The sequence below is a fragment of the Hyla sarda genome, chromosome 4 (genome assembly GCF_029499605.1).
Source record: "Hyla sarda isolate aHylSar1 chromosome 4, aHylSar1.hap1, whole genome shotgun sequence".
Lineage (NCBI taxonomy): Eukaryota > Metazoa > Chordata > Amphibia > Anura > Hylidae > Hyla > Hyla sarda.
This window is the reverse complement of record NC_079192.1, coordinates 372,052,694-372,069,698: the sequence shown is the minus strand read 5'-3', so window position 1 is coordinate 372,069,698 and position 17,005 is coordinate 372,052,694. Positions and strand designations below refer to the sequence as shown.

At 35.7% G+C, this 17,005-nt stretch overlaps 1 protein-coding gene across 14 annotated transcripts in view; it reads right to left on the bottom strand.

Annotated features, from left to right (window-relative positions):
- Nucleotides 1–17,005, bottom strand: part of LOC130267280 (protocadherin gamma-A4-like) — a 357,909-nt gene that overhangs the window by 185,262 nt on the left and 155,642 nt on the right. Inside the window, exon 1 of one of the 14 annotated variants that reach the window (XM_056516793.1) lies at nt 12,115–12,134. The exons of 12 other annotated variants lie outside the window; for them this stretch is intronic. In XM_056516793.1, the coding sequence (XP_056372768.1) occupies nt 12,115–12,117 (3 nt within the window). In that variant the 5' untranslated portion in view covers nt 12,118–12,134. Of the gene's footprint in view, nt 1–3,141; nt 5,697–12,114; nt 12,135–17,005 lie in introns of those variants that run through there. One more of the 14 variants, XM_056516774.1, reaches the window with a different exon arrangement.

Genomic DNA, 17,005 nt, shown 5'->3' with positions numbered 1-17,005 from the left:
CCATTTCGCTGTAGATTTTTGGGTAAAATGACTGATGTCACTGCAAAGTAGAATTGGTGGTGGAAAAAATGAAAGTGCAAAAATGGAAACACCCGTGGTCCTTAAGGGGTTAAAGTGGAAGAAGAATTTTTTTTTCGTTTTTTGTTTACTTTTGTTTGTTTTGATTGATGTTTTTTTTTTTTTTTTTTGGGGGGAGGGGAGGGTAAAAATTTTAAATTATTTTATGTGTATGGTATGGTAATAATATGTTAATATGTATAAGATCCTTATTATTTAGATAATTGTATAATTGGTATATAAATAAAGTATGGAAACAAATATCGGAATATATACAATTGTAATAAAAAATATTATACAATTGTATACATTATTTAAATGCTGGTAAAGTATTTATATTTTATATTAAATGTATCAGAAATATGTACATAAATATTTAAGGCTCTAAACAGCTGAAGGCCTCAATGAATTTGTCATGATGCTGCCCCTACCCAGATCTAATAGTCTTAATATTTTCTTATTACATGTTGAGCAGAAATATTCTGAGAGAATTGAGGATGGATGATAAGAGATCTGCGCCAAAAATATTATCATGATGACAAACTCATGCTAAATACCGAATACTAACACATTAGTATGTTAAAAAAAAATATTATATAAAATATGTTATCTTGCTATTAGACAAAGTTTGGTGCAGTATTGACACAATAAAACTAAAAGTTTAAAATAGAGGCTACTCTGTTTTGCCCTGTTTCACTTGGTTACGACCCTCTTAGGGCATCCCTCTGAGAGGAGCCTCTTTTTTGTAAAACAATAAAACAAAGTTTAATATCATACACTTAAAAATTATTTTACCTAGCTCTTACACATATAATAATAATATGTGCAACGCAAAAAATGTGTAATAACAGCAATAAAATAGTGTATGTGAATGTGTGGAGATGGTCACAGACCGCGGAGCAAAGGATAAAACAGATAAATAGATGATTTCTTAACAGGATCTAGCAGGGGAGGTAAAGAGCTAGATTAGGCAACCCCCAATATGATAGTAGATGTTAAATCATTTCTGCTAGATGTAGTAACTGAAACTTTTAGGGATGGAAAGATCAAGGGTAAGTGCATACTAAGCTAGATGACACCTCCTTCAGTCCCTGCCTTTTGAGGGACCCACCTCCTTTACAGGGTGGCCTCAACCACGGTGCCGTTCCCTAACTTATATAAGTGAGGGAGAAAAATAACAAACAATAGAAGAGATGATAGAATCCATGTTCCTCTCTCAAATGTTCCACTTATGCTACTATATAGAGCTATAACATTTTTCCATCAATATCAACTATTAAACTACTAGTTATACTGACATGGGTGGTATGAAAATGATGTATTACTTTATCTATGCTATATTTTGTGACTTTAGCACTTATTGAAACATATTTATCCCATATTAGTCTCTAACAAAAGAAGAAGAGAGCAAAAGGCGCATGCCCCTTGTGAAGAAGGAATCTGGAGCTTGCAGAATATTGTGGTAGAATCACACTTGCTGAATGGTGATACACTAAGAGTGCAACATCTCTGAAGATGTTAAATATTCCTGGTAGTAACAGTGCAGGCTTGATCATTCCTGGGAGTAGACAGTCCAAACACAGATGATAAACCAGCAAGGGGTTCATGGTGACAAGAAAGTAGGGTCACATGGGGCACTAGTTCCAATACAAGTTACTAACTAGTAACTTGCATTGAAACTAAGACCTTTGTGATTCTACTTTCTCACCATCTTGCACCACTTTCTAGTATTTGTCTCTAAGATAGACTTAACTTGTTTAGTTTATAAATAAAAGAAGAGAATATATAACGCCGTCTAGTATATACTAATATATTAAAAGCAAAATAAGAGTTGATCACTATTGGTTTTCTCACACACAACATGAAAGAAGCGATGTAGCTGCAATTGCAATACTTTCCTAGGATTAGTTAATTATTATGTATATTAATGAATTATTTTGGATTATCAATATTTTTGCTATGTACATATAAATAGACACATGAGTTTGACAACTTTTTAAAAATAGCATTACAAAGTAGCATTAAGATTACATGGAGGACATAACTATAGTTGCTGCAAGTGACCTTAAGTACAAACTGTTATGCATGTGTACAAATAGCAGTTTTTCTAGACATTATTATTTTTATCCTGGCCATATATTATTTGTATTCTGCATTTATCAGCAATTTCCCCTCTGTAGGCCCCATCTTAATTGTCTTATAATAGGCAGAGACTAGAGTTTATCATATCTCAAATATACAGCACATAGAAGAGGAAATTCTGCTCCCCTATCTCTCATCTCACTCAAAAGTAGCAGAATGGAAGACATGATAGAACAGTACTTAGCAGTAAGGATTTGAAGCCAGCAGTGAGTTTAGATAGAACACTTAGTAGATGTAGAAACCGTAGCAACGCCACATGTATGTGTCTGTAGAATGGTACAGATGCCCATAGCAATCAATCAGATTGCTTCTTTTATTTAAAAAAAAGGCATCTGAAAAATGAAAGAAGCCATCTGATTGGTTTCTATGGGCAACTGTACCACTCTTGCTTTATACAGGTTTTACAGGTTTGCTTTCTCTTCCCCCTCCTTAAACTTATGGAGAGGATAATTTTATGGCAGCAGCTGTAACCTGATCTGCCTTTATTATCCTTCACTGAAGATGGATTTACCAGTGATTTCAAAGTTTCTTACCGTTAGTTGTCCTACTGATTAATGGAACAAAGATAAGCAATAATTACATTTTAAGACCCTCTGACTAAATATTTTCTTTTAAAAATCACCTTCTGCATTTATACAGTGGTTGACATTACAGGCCTTGATGATATAAATGGTTTTAATTTAAAAAACAAAACAAATGTAGATGTATTGAGAACATACCTAAGTAAGAGAGTTTTCACAAACCTAAAAGGGATATAAAGCTACTGTACACATTGCCTGAAAATACAGTGACATAAAAAGGCCGAATCTAGTATTGTTTACTGCATTATAATTATGTTGTATAAAATATTAAATATATTTCATATCTTGATCTTCATAAAACTAGCATCATATTACTTGGGATTTAAAATGTATCCATGTGTATATCTAAATGTAAACTCACCTGCATATCATTGCTTGGTGGAATGTTATCTTTGACAAGTTCCCCTCCAAGTCCAGAATCGTCGGCATCAATGAGGTTATCCACAGGGACATCCTGATTTGGTTTCATATAAGTGAAGTCATTTTGACTTGAATCCAAAGCCACACAAACATTGTAAGAATAAGGAAGTGTTAAAGTCCCATTTGGATATTGGGACAGCATTCTAGGATCTCCAGGATACAAAGTAGAGCTAAATGTATCAAAGATAGGAAGGGGCTTGGTTTTCTTGCACTTTGATATAATGACCAACAAAACAGTTATAATGAACAGAAATGAAATGAGAGCAAGGGTGATCACCAAGTATAACTGTATATTAGATTGAGGATCTTCATCAGTGACTTTATTCCCAAATTTAGGAAGAATCTGCTGAAAATTATTTCCAACAAAAAGATTGATAGTAGCCGTGGATGACAGTAGTGGATCTCCATTGTCTTTCACTATCACCACAACTTTATGGCTCAATGCATCCTTCTCCTGAAAGACATGTGATGTCCTGATCTCACCTGTACTTTGATCAATGATAAAATGAGCTGACTCTGACATGAAATGATATGAGAGCCATGCGTTATGTCCAGAGTCTGCATCTGCTGCCACCACTTTAGTTATTAAAGAACCTGGTTCTGAGTCAAAAGGCACCATCTCAAACACAGAACCTCCCTCACTATCTGGTGATGGGTACAAGATCTTTGGTACATTATCATTCTGATCCATTATGTGGATAAATAATGTAGCATTGCTGTTCAAAGGTGGGGACCCATTGTCCTTTGCTGATACTTGGATTTGGAACTCCTTGTGTTGCTCATAGTCAAATGATCGCTGGGCATAGAGGACTCCTGTCTCTATATTGATAGAAAAATATGAAGATGCAGTGATTTCTTCTGGATTAGTGCTAAATATTGAATAAATGATTTTAGCATTATCACCTGTATCAGAATCTGAGGCTTGTATACTGTATATTGAGGCCCCTGGTAAATTATTCTCTGGTATATAGGCAACATAGTTAGATTTTGTAAATATTGGTGGATTATCATTAACATCTAACACCCCAAGTACGATCATCTGTCTACTGGACAATGGAGGAGATCCTTTGTCAGTAGCTAAAATGGTAATGTTGTAGCTTGATACATCCTCTCTGTCCATGAACCTGGTAGTAACAATTCTATAATAACTACCAGATGATAATATTAACTTGAATGGTAGGACTTCCAACATTGTACAGTCAACTTCTCCATTAGCTCCAGAATCTTGATCTCGTACTCTTATAAGAGCTATCACAGTGCCAGTTGGAGAGTCCTCAGGTATAGGACTAAATAATGAAGTGATTGATAGCTCAGGAGCATTGTCATTTTCATCTATAACTTCTATTAATACTTTACAATGAGAAACAAGGCCTCCTCCATCTTTGGCTTGGACTGACAGTTCATAGTTTCTTATCTGTTCAAAATCAAATTTACTAATTATTTTAATGTCCCCAGTCATAGAGTGGATGCTAAATGTTCCTGTATGATGGACATTTCCTGATGTTTTACTAAAGGAATATGTGACTTTTCCATTGACCCCCTCATCTCCATCGGTTGCCTTTACAACTATTATTGTAGTATTTACTGGAATATTTTCACTAACATTGACTTTGTATACTTCATGTGTAAACATGGGGAAATTGTCATTTACATCTGTTATAACAACTTTAATCATTGTAGTTCCAGATCTCACAGGGCTTCCTCCATCCATAGCTGTCAATATCAATTCATGAATGTTCTGTGACTCTCGATCTAAAGTTTTTTCTAGCACAAGCTCTGGAGATTTACTCCCATCACTGCTGATCTTCTCATTCAGTGTAAAATACTGGTTATCACTGAGCTTATATATCTGTAGGGAATTAGAGCCAATATCTGGATCTTCTGCACTTTGTAAAACAAATCTTGTTCCAGATGAAGTTGATTCTATCATTTCTAGAGTAAATGTATCATGAAAAAATCTTGGAGGATTGTCATTGATGTCCTGAATTTCTATTTTAGCTCCAAAGATATTTAAAGGATTTTCAACCACAACATCAAAGGATAAGAAGCAGGTGGCTGCTGTCCCACACAATGTCTCTCTGTCTATTCTGTCCCTTACATACAGATTCCCATTATTCAGGTTCACATAGAAATATTTCTCTGAAACATCAGATACAATCCTTAATTTTCTAGATAAGAGCTGCTTAATATCTAATTCAAAGTCATCTGCAATATTTGCTATAACAGAGTCTTTCCTCATTTCTTCTACAATAGAATAATTGATCTGACCAGAGACTGAATGACAAAGCCAAAATAAGATAGAAATGGTTACTTGCCAACTGAGTCCTTTGGACATCCATATAAGAATTTTCATGTCCCCCTTTATATCTACTGCAGCAGCAGTTTGTCTAGAGATTGGTTGTAATACAGCTGTATAGGTGATAAATCTTTTTAGAAAAATAAAGTCAAATATCCATAAATTCTGTATAGAGAAAATCCAAAAGATGTCTGTGCTTCCTTTTTCAGATCTGCAATGTGTGCAGGCACTGGGAATGCCAGTGGATTTCCAGTTATTTTTTATTCTGCTTATTGGTTAAACAGCGGCGCTCAGAGGTGCAATTGAGGAACTGCAATGCTGATATATATTTTCTGTATACTTTCATGTATCTTTCTATCTTACTATCTTATAACATTTAATTTCCTCAAGAAAGTATTAAAACTTATCTAGTATTTCTTGACAGTCTTTTTTTTTAATATTTTGTAAGATTATTAGTATAATTTCTTAGAAATGTTTAGAAATGATCACAGGTTACATTCTAACAGGTTACAATGTAATCCACTAGCAAAACCCAAAGTAAAATATTTTTTATGGTGGCGGCAAATCATAACAAAGGTTAAATCAATAACCCATAAATATACACCTTTTTTTTTTATAAGCAAAACTTAGTGATTAGTTATTAGCAAACACTTTTTGTTCTACCTTCTTCTACACTCTGATGCTATTGTTTTGTCTTCAAATATTAAGAAATAATATTAATTTTAATAATACTTATTTTAAATAGTTTAAAAATACTATTATATATATATATATATATATATATATATATTGCACACTGTATATCACATACCTTTAATATATATATATATATATATATATATATATATATATATATAAGGGATGACGTCCCGGGCGTACAACCATAGAGACGCAGGAGGACCACAGGATCATCGCAGGAGAACGCGCGCTGGCCTGGGCCTGGTAAGTGACCGCGTCATCTTCTTCGGTGTTCCGGTCACCGCTCCCTCGGTCCCGGCACTTACTGCTATGGTCCATAGGCCATAGCAGTAGATGTGACCCCGGGCCAGAGGAGCAATGACCGGATCACTGTGGGGGCAGCAGTACAGACATACAGCTCCCAGCCATACACTGTATATGGCTGGAAGCTGTATGTCTGTGGGGTGGGGGAAGCTGCCTACTATTGTGGGGGAACTGCTGACCTAATGTGGGGGGAAGCTGCCTAATATTGTGGGGGAACTGCCTACTATTGTGGGGAACCTGCCTACTATTGTGGGGGAACTGCTGACCTAATGTGGGGGAGAGCTGCCTACAAATGTGGGGGGAGCTGCCTAATATTGTTGGGGGGAGCTGCCTAATATTGTGGGGGAACTGCCAACTATTGTGGGGAACCTGCCTACTATTGTGGGGGAAATGCTTACCTAATTTGGGGGAGCTGCCTACTATTGTGGGGGAGCTGCCTACTATTGTGGGGGAGCTGCCTACTATTGTGGGGGAGCTGCCTATTAATGTGGGGGAACTCCCGACCTAATGTGGGGGAGCTGGCAATCTAATGTGGGGGAATCTAATCTAATGAGCGGAGCGCTGCATTTTACCAGAAGACGGGGAGAAGTCATTTTCGGTTTCAGTATCGGTTTCGGACGGACATTTTTTTTTTTTTCGGTTTCGTTTCGGTTCTGAAATTTCCATTTTGGTGCACCTCTAATATATATACATATATATATATATATATATATATATATATATATATATATATATGTTTTTTACATTTAAAGCTGGAGCAATTAAAATAGAAAACTTCCCCGGTTGCTGACACCTTGCAGACACACACTTATAGTGCAGTAGAATGTGCATGCTTTACGGCAGCTACCATGAATGGTAGTTACTTGACAAAATAATTTACTAGTGTATTATACTCTGAGGACCCCTAATATAAATCAGGGAGTAAAAAAGGAGTTACAGTAAATACACTACCTTATCAGTTTGTTGTTTTATTATCCTTCTCTAATAAAAAATGTTCACAATAAGAACTGGTTTAAATAATATTTCCTTTTAATGCTCACTGTAGACAGCCAACTTGTTTCCATTTGATAGCCTATGTGATCTGCAACATATTTGTAAATGATTTATTTAACCCCCCCCCCTTAGCTGCTGAGGAAAAGTCCCATGGAGGACTTGAAACTCGTTCAGCTTATACCTTACAGAGCCATCCTATCTACGGAATACGTTACCAGACCCACCGCTATCCATCTCCTTGCTGTATCACATGATACGGCCGTGTCTCCAACGGTAAGTCACCTTCTACCACTGTCAAGATTGTCAGCCGCATACCAGGTACTATATACATGGATATGTTATACAATTGAAGCGCTTCAGTCCCCCAGAAATTAGACCACCTATTCCCCTGCATACTTTTGAGACTGCACGGCCTCTAGCAGTGAACTCTTTGCCTAAAGGGATTGTGTTACCATCCACCATTAACTATATGCACGTATTGAAACAAATTTGAAGAACAGTTACTTATCTGTAATATCGCTGCATACCGCTGAGACGGCGAAACTCTTGTATAGAGAACTAAGTACAGACACATCATCACAAGTGCATACAAAGTATCTGTTTCTACAAAGGATGCGTATTACCATTGTACTATCCCCCTTTGGATTACAAAGTGCGGTCCTCTCATTCATTCATGACATTTGGCTGGATTACAGATGCGAAGTCACTGATTAAATGCACCTTATTTGAATGCAAAGTATATACCTCAATTATATATTAACTACACTTATTTTATTTATTTTATTTTTATCTTGTCTACTATTTTTTGCCTTCTGCGATATTTATGCTATTACCTTGATTTATTGTATAATTGCTAACTCACAAGGGCCCTATGAGATTGGCATTCACTATATATATTTAATAAATTATTTTAACCAAAGATTCAAATCCCTGAGCCTCAATATCTATTTCCATTATTTATTTTCAATTGACACGGTGGGTATCAGGTGCCATATGTGGTATCGCCGCGTGCGTAAATGTCCAAGCTATAAAAATATAATGTTAATTAAACCACCAGGTCAATGTTGTACTCGTAATAAAAATTCCAATGTCCAAAATTGCATATTTTTGGTCACTTTGTATACCATAAAATTTTTTATAAAAAGGGATCAAAAAGTCCCATCAAAACAAAAATGGCGCCAATAAAATCTTCAGATCACAGCACAAAAAATGAGCCCTCATACCGCCCTGTATGCAGAAAAATAAACAAGCTTTACACATACTAATTTTGGTGCATGTAGTTATAATTTTTTAAAGTGGTAAAATAAAATAAAACTTACACAAATTAGGTATTCTTGTAACCATATGGACCTACCAAGATATGGTGTAATTTTTACCAAAAAGTGTACTGCATATAATCGTAAGCCCCCAAAAGTTACAAAATGGCATTTTTTTAATTTATTTAGCCCAACAAAAATTTTTTTCTGGTTTCGCTATAGATTTTGTGATGAAATGATTGATATGTTGTAAAGTACAATTGGTGGTGCAAAAAATAAGCCCCCATATGGGTCTGTAGGTGAAAAATGTAAAGCATTATGATTTTTAGAAAGTGAGGTGGAAAATACGAAAGTGCAAAAATGAAAAATGGGATTAATGTGCTGTTCATGTGTCTTTCCTTTCTGTTCACACAGAACCTTGCAGTTAGTGCATACATAATATATTTCCTTCTACATGCCATCTATAGAAGTGTAGTATAATTCATTTACTTTCAAAGTACCAGAATGTTCAGTCCAGATCACTTTCACCAGCACTGCCATGGCATAACAGAGAGAAGTTCTGTTCTGTGATTGGCCATCCAAATAAAGACGGAAGTAACTATGTTTGTACTGCTAGAAAACAATCCAGCCCTAGTTCTACCCCATGAAATGGAGAGAATGAGAAATACAGTAGTTGTGCACCATGGAGGGGACACTCACAGGCTTAAAAGAAATTAAAGCAGTTTGAACACCTTTTCACCACTGCTAATTGTTATTCTAAGCATGCAGGTTTTTCAAAACTTTATGACACAAGGTTTGCTTTAACACAATGATCTAGCTGAAAGCTAAAGACTTTACCGTACAATTTTCATGTACTTACAAGTCATGATTTAAAAAAAACAACATCAAATGACTCCAAAATGTGTATATGTATATATTGTATCTGTAAATTTGTATTGGTATTTATAAATCTTCAGTAGGTACATGTAAAAGTAGGTCTTTATAGTAACTCACCTGTGTAGCACTGTTAGAGGCTTTTAAAGTTTCATTTCCAAGTCCGGAATCATCAGCATCAATAAGATTATCCACTGGGACATTCTGATTTGGATTCATATAAGTAAAGTCATTCTCAGTAGAGTCCAAAGCCACACATACATTGTATGAATAGGGAAGAGTTAATGTTCCATTTATGTTCTGACTTAACATTCTTGTATCAACCGGTGGATATAAACTTGAACTTAGAGGTCCAAACATTGGAAGTGGTTTGGACTTTTTATACTTCGATATAATGACCAAAAGAATAGTTATAATAAATAGGAAGGAAATTATAGCAAGTCCGATCACTAGGTATAGCTGTATATTAGAATGTTGTTCTTCATCTATGAGTTTATTTTGAAATTTAGGGGCCACTTGTTGGAAATTATTTGCAATAACAAGATTAATGGTGACTGAAGATGAAAGACAGGGGTCTCCACCATCTTTCACAACCACCATGACCTTATGGTTTAATGTATCCTTCTCTTGAAAGATACGTGAAGTCCTGATTTCACCAGTATGCTGGCTAATTGTAAAGTATGGTGATTCCAATACTGGAAAAAAATGATAGGACAGCAAAGCATTATGGCCAGCATCAGCGTCCACTGCCACCACTTTGGTTAGCAAAGAACCTGGCTCAGAAGCAAAAGGGACAATCTCAAACATTGTTGATCCATCACTGTCTTGTGATGGGTACAAGATTTTGGGAGGATTGTCATTCTGATCCACTATATGGATAGTTAGTGTTGTATTGCTGCTCAGTGATGGGGACCCATTGTCTCTTGCTGACACCTGTATAAGAAATTCATTCTGTTGCTCAAAATCAAATGATCTCTGAGCATAGAGAATTCCAGTCTCAATATTTATGGATAAGTAAGCAGTCACTGGAAGATCTATATCGACATTGGAAATGGAATAAATAACCTTAGCATTGTCTCCAGTGTCCAGGTCAATGGCTTGAATACTGTATATTGAGGCTCCTGGTAAATTGTTCTCTTGCACATAAGCAAAGTACGCTGGTTTCTTAAAGAATGGTGGGTTGTCATTGACATCTGAAATCTCCAAGGTAATGGTTCTCTTACTGGAAAGTGGTGGAGATCCCCTGTCCCTAGCTAAAATGTTGATATTATAGGTAGACACTTTTTCTCTGTCCAAAGGGACAACAGTGACAACTCTGTAATAACTGGAAGATGATGATATTAAAGTAAAAGGAATTTCATCTGTAAATTTACAGTCCACTTCTCCATTTTCCCCAGAATCCTCGTCATTGACTTTGATAAGAGCAATAATTGTCCCAGGAGAAGAATCCTCAGGAATAGGAGTAGAGAATGAGGTGATAGATATCTCTGGAGCATTGTCATTCTCATCCATTACTTCTATCAATACTTTACAATGAGCTACAAGGCCTCCACCATCTTTTGCTTGGACAGATAGCTCATAATTTTTTATTAATTCAAAATCCAGTTTACTATGTGTTTTAATGTCCCCAGTCAAAGGGCTGATGCTGAATGTTCCTGTATGATGGACATTCCCTGATGTTTTACTGAAGGAATATATGACCTGTCCATTGACCCCTTCATCATTGTCTGTGGAGTTCACAGTGACTATTGTAGTATTCACTGGAGTATTCTCATTTACACTTACTTTATATACTGACTGGGTGAATATTGGGAAATTATCATTAACATCAGTAACAATGATCCTTATTGAAGCTGTTCCAGATGTCATAGGTTTCCCTCCATCCATAGCTGTTAGTATGAGCTCATGGAGACTCTGAATCTCTCTATCTAATGGTTTCTCTTGGACAAGCTCTAGAAATGTACTACCATCTGGATTGGTGTCTTCACTTAGAGTAAAATACTGGTTATCACTGAGCTTATATGACTGTACAGAATTAGAACCAGTATCTGGATCCTCTGCAGTTCGTAGAGCAAATCTGGTTCCTGCTGATGTTAATTCAATTGTCTCTATAGTAAATATATCAGGGTAGAATACAGGAGAATTATCATTTATATCCTGAATTTCTATATTAACACTGAAAACATTCAAAGGATTTTCAACCACAGCATCAAAGGTTAGGAAGCAGGAAGCTTCTGCCCTACACAATGTCTCTCTGTCTATCCTGTCCTTAATGTACAGATTTCCATTATCTAGATTTACATAGAAATATCTCTCTGAAGCTCTGGATACAATCCTCAGTTTTCTAGATGGGAGCTGCTTAATATCTAATCCAAGGTCATCTGCAATATTTGCTATAACAGAATCTTTCCTCATTTCTTCTACAATAGAATAATGAATCTGACCAGAGACTGAATGACACAGCCAAGAAAACAAGATAAAAATGGTTACTTGCCATCTGAGTCCTTTGTGTATCTGTGGATGAGGTTTTATTTCAGTCATTTTCAAAATATATTTTCTGCAAAATAATCCACTTGATTCTTTGTAATCCACTGGCAAATCAAGCAAAAAAGAAAAATCCAGTGTTTGTTTTAGGGAGGATATATAATATGTCCGTGTCTCTTCTTGCAGACCTATATTGTGTGTAAGTGAGGGAAATACCAGTGGATCTCCAGTTCTGTATTTCTCCTTATTGGTTAAACAGCGGCGCTCAGAGGTAAATCTAAGGAACTACAATCCTGAGTTATAATATTAATAGTATGTGGTTTTCAAACATATTTTACTTAATTTACACCCTACAATATTTAGGGTGTAAATTAATCTATAATGTAAATTTATAAAAAAAATTGTTTCAGGTTGCTGAACAGATTTTATGATGTTATAAAAAGAAATATCACTGCTTTACTATATGGCTTTAATTTTAAATGGTATGAATATAAGTAAAACATTTTTTCACTTTTTAAGAGGGATTTAAGAGGGAGCATTTTTCATAATTTTTATTATCTGACGCTACTTATTCACAATAGCTACGAGGAACCTGAGTAAAGCAGAAATATAGCTCCCCTATCAACAGAGGCTAACATTTTATCCCTCCTTAATGCTTTATCATGTTTATCATCATCATGTTTTCTTGCTTATTTTTTATTTTTATTTTGCTGCTCTTTAAAGTCCACCATAAGTCCTAATAAATTGTGCTTATAGAATGCTAATTTTCATTAAACCAATGACTAAACTGTTACAAAGTACACAAAAACAATATTTATATTATTATATATAATGGGCATGCAGATATAAAGTCATATCTCCTGAAAGGAGTACTCTGGATGACCACATGATTGGAAATAAGTGTCTGATCACAGGGGGTCTGAACATTGGACCCCCAAGTGATTTCCAGAACGGGGCTCAGCTACTCACCCATCCTCAAAGCAGAGCTGCAAGGAGTCTTGTTGATTTAGAAGCATTTAAACCCCTTAGCTAAAAATCTGGTATGCAAAAAGAGTGCAATGTGCATGATATTACAATGGGGAGGTGCAGAACATAAAAGAGATAGGCATGAGGTTTAAAACAGATTGGGGGAGATTTATTAAAACGTGTGTAGAGGAAGAGTGGCGCAGTTGTCCAGAGCAGCCAATCATATTGATTCTTTCATTTGTACAAGGGCCTCTGAAAAAAGCTATCTGATTGGTCGCTATGGCAACTGCACCATTCTTCCTTTGCACAAGTTTTGATAAACCTCCCCCTTCATGAATAAAAAATAGATTTAAATAGCTGTAATTTTACCCATTGTGTTGCCTATATATATATATATATATATATATATATATATATATATATATACATATAAAATTTAAAATCATAGCATCATCTGTCAATACATTTCTGGGGTCTTCTTCTATCTGCCTCCTTCTTCAGGACATGTAACATACCTCAACATTCCTCTCAAATACACTTACATGTGGAGATGGCATCCCATAGCGCTTGGGATTGGCGCCATACTCCCCTTCAGTTTTGTGTATTGTATATTGTGACAATTGTGTTTTGAAGATTCTGAAGCTTGTCTGTGTATAACTGATGCTATACCACTAACTTAGAAATAGAGGAATGAGGGTGATACAAGCTAGTGGATCAAGGCCTACACACTGCATTATCTAAGCTGTAAAAGCATCATCCACATATTTTTCTGTTGTTGTATTTAGATTTTTTTAAGCTAGTCAGCTGATTTCCGGGCTTACTTCTATTGCTAAAGTGGTGCCATTATGAGTTATCCCTATGCAAAAAATTTTAAGATTGTTAGTATCATTGATATATACACACACTTCTCAAAAAAAATAAAGGGAACACTTAAACAACACAATGTAACTCCAAGTCAATCACACTTCTGTAAAATCGCACTGTCCACTCAGGAAGCAACACTGATTGACAATCAATTTCACATGCTGTTGAGCAAATGGAACAGACAACAGGTGGAAATTATAGGCAATTAGCAAGACACCTCCAATAAAGGACTGGTTCTGCAGGTGGTGACCACAGACCACTTCTCAGTTCCCTATGCTTCCTGGCTGATGTTTTGGTCACTTTTGAATGCTGGTGGTCCTTTCACTCTAGTTGTAGCATGAGACGGAGTCTACAACCCACACAAGTAGCTCAGGTAGTGCAGCTCATCCAGGATGGCACATCAATGCGAGCTGTGGCAAGAAGTTTTTCTGTGACAGAGTAGTGTCCAGAGCATGGAGGCGCTACCATGAGAAAGGTCAGTACATCAGAAGAAGTGAAGGAGGCCGTAGGAGGGCAGCAACTACGCAGCATGACCGATACCTCCGCCTTTGTGCAAGGAGGAACAGGAGGAGCCCTGCCAGAGCCCTGCAAAATGACCTCCAGCAGGCTGACACTTGTATAAGAAACTCATTCTGCTGCTCATAATCAAATGATCTCTGAGCATAGAGAACTCCAGTCTCAATATTTATGGACAGGTATGCCGTCACTGGAAGATCTATATCGACATTGGAAATGGAATAAATAATCTTAGCATTGTCTCCGGTGTCTAGGTCTGTGGCTTGAATGCTGTATATTGAAGCTCCTGGTAGATTGTTTTCTTGGACATAAGCAAAATAATTTGATTTCTTAAAGAATGGCGGGTTGTCATTGACATCTGAAATTTCCAAGGTAATGGCTCTCTTACTGGAAAGTGGTGGAGATCCTCTGTCCATAGCTAAAATGGTGATATTGTAGGTAGACACTTTTTCTCTGTCCAAAGGACTAACAGTCACAACTCTGTAATAATTGGCAGATGATGATAATAAACTAAAAGAAACTTTATCTAAAAGTTTACAGTCCACTTCTCCATTTTCCCCAGAATCCAGATCATTGACTTTAATAAGTGCAATAATGGTCCCAGGAGAAGAATTCTCAGGAATAGGTGTAGTGAATGAGGTGATTGATATCTCTGGAGCATTGCCATTCTCATCCATTACTTCTACTAAGACTTTACAATGGGCTACAAGGCCTCCTCCATCCTTTGCTTGGACAGATAACTCATAATTCTGTGTCAATTCAAAATCAAGTTTTCTATGTGTTTTAATGTCCCCAGTCAAAGGATTGATACTGAATGTTCCAGTACGAAGGACATTCCCTGATGTTTTACTGAAGGAATATGTGACATGTCCATTGACCCCTTCATCCTTGTCTGTGGAGTTCACAGTGATTATTATAGTATTCACTGGAGTGTTCTCATTTACACTGACTTTATATACTGACTGGGTGAATATTGGGAAATTATCATTAACATCAGTAACAATGATCCTTATTGAAGCAGTTTCAGATATCAAAGGTTTCCCTCCATCCATAGTTGTTAGTATAAGCTCATGGAGACTGTGTTTCTCTCTATCTAATGGTTTTTCTAGAACAAGCTCTAGAAATGTACTACCATCTGAATTGGTGTCTTCACTCAGGGTAAAATACTGGTTATCACTGAGCTTATATGACTGTACAGAATTAGAACCAGTATCTGGATCTTCTGCAGCTTGTAAAGCAAATCTGGTTCCTGCTGATGTTAATTCAATTGTCTCTTTAACAGATATATCAGGATAGAATACTGGGGAATTATCATTTATATCTTGTATTTCTATATTGATACTGAAAACATTCAAATGATTTTCAACCACAGCATCAAAGCTCAGATAACAGGAAGCTGCTGCCCCACACAATGTCTCTCTGTCTATCCTGTCCTTAATAGACAAATTTCCATTATCTAGAATTACATAGAAATATCTCTCTGAAGCTTTGGATACAATCCTCAGTTTACTAGATGAGAGCTGCTTAATATCTATCCCAAGGTCGTCTGCAATATTTGTTATAACAGTCTTTCCTCATTTCTTCCACAATAGAATAATGAATCTGACCAGAGACTGAATGACACAGCCAAGAAAATAAGATAGAAATGGTTACTTGCCATCTGAGTCCTTTGCGTATATGTGGATGAGGTTTTATCTCAGTCATTTTCAAAATATATTTTCTGCAGAATAATCCTCGTGATCGTTTGTAATCCACTGGTAAATCAAGCAAAAGAATCCACTTGTTTGATAAGACAAAAAAGAAATATCCAGTGTTTGTTACAGGGACGATATAGAATATGGCTGTGTCTCTTATTGCAGATTTAGAATGTGTATGAGTAAAGAAAATACAGTGGATCTTCAATTTAGTATTTTTCCTTATTGGTGAAACAGCTCAGAGGTAAAAATATATGTTATGTTATGTTATATTTGGTAAATGTACTAACATTTAGAATTTTCTAAAAGTATATGTGATATTTGTTATAAAGATTTTGGGATATTTTATTAGAAAATTGATTTAGAAGTGTTAAAGCAATTATTGTTATTTTAATCATAATGCATAGTTTTTTTTTAAGAATAAATGTAACTAATAAATTGATGAGACATTTATCAATCTGTCATCTGGTATAAAGGAGTAAGAGATATAAAAAAATTTGCCAACAAAACACAATAGCAAAGTAGTAGACCTTTTAATAAAAAATGTAACTAACTCGTAAATAAATAAGGTGTCTGCCCACCTAGATGAGGGAGACTCCCAAAAATAATCATAATGTATGAAACAGGGGAGATATGAAATAAAACTTAACTTTTAATAAGTGCTGTTAATGTCTATATACATATATATATATATATATATATATATATATATATATATATCGTGATAGTGAATATTGTAGTTGTAGAGGATACTGATGGTGATCCTCTGATCAATATAGACGCAGATGAGACTCACAGTATATAATAAAATATACTGCCAAATTATATATCAAAGTTTGCCATATAACAACCAAAATAAAG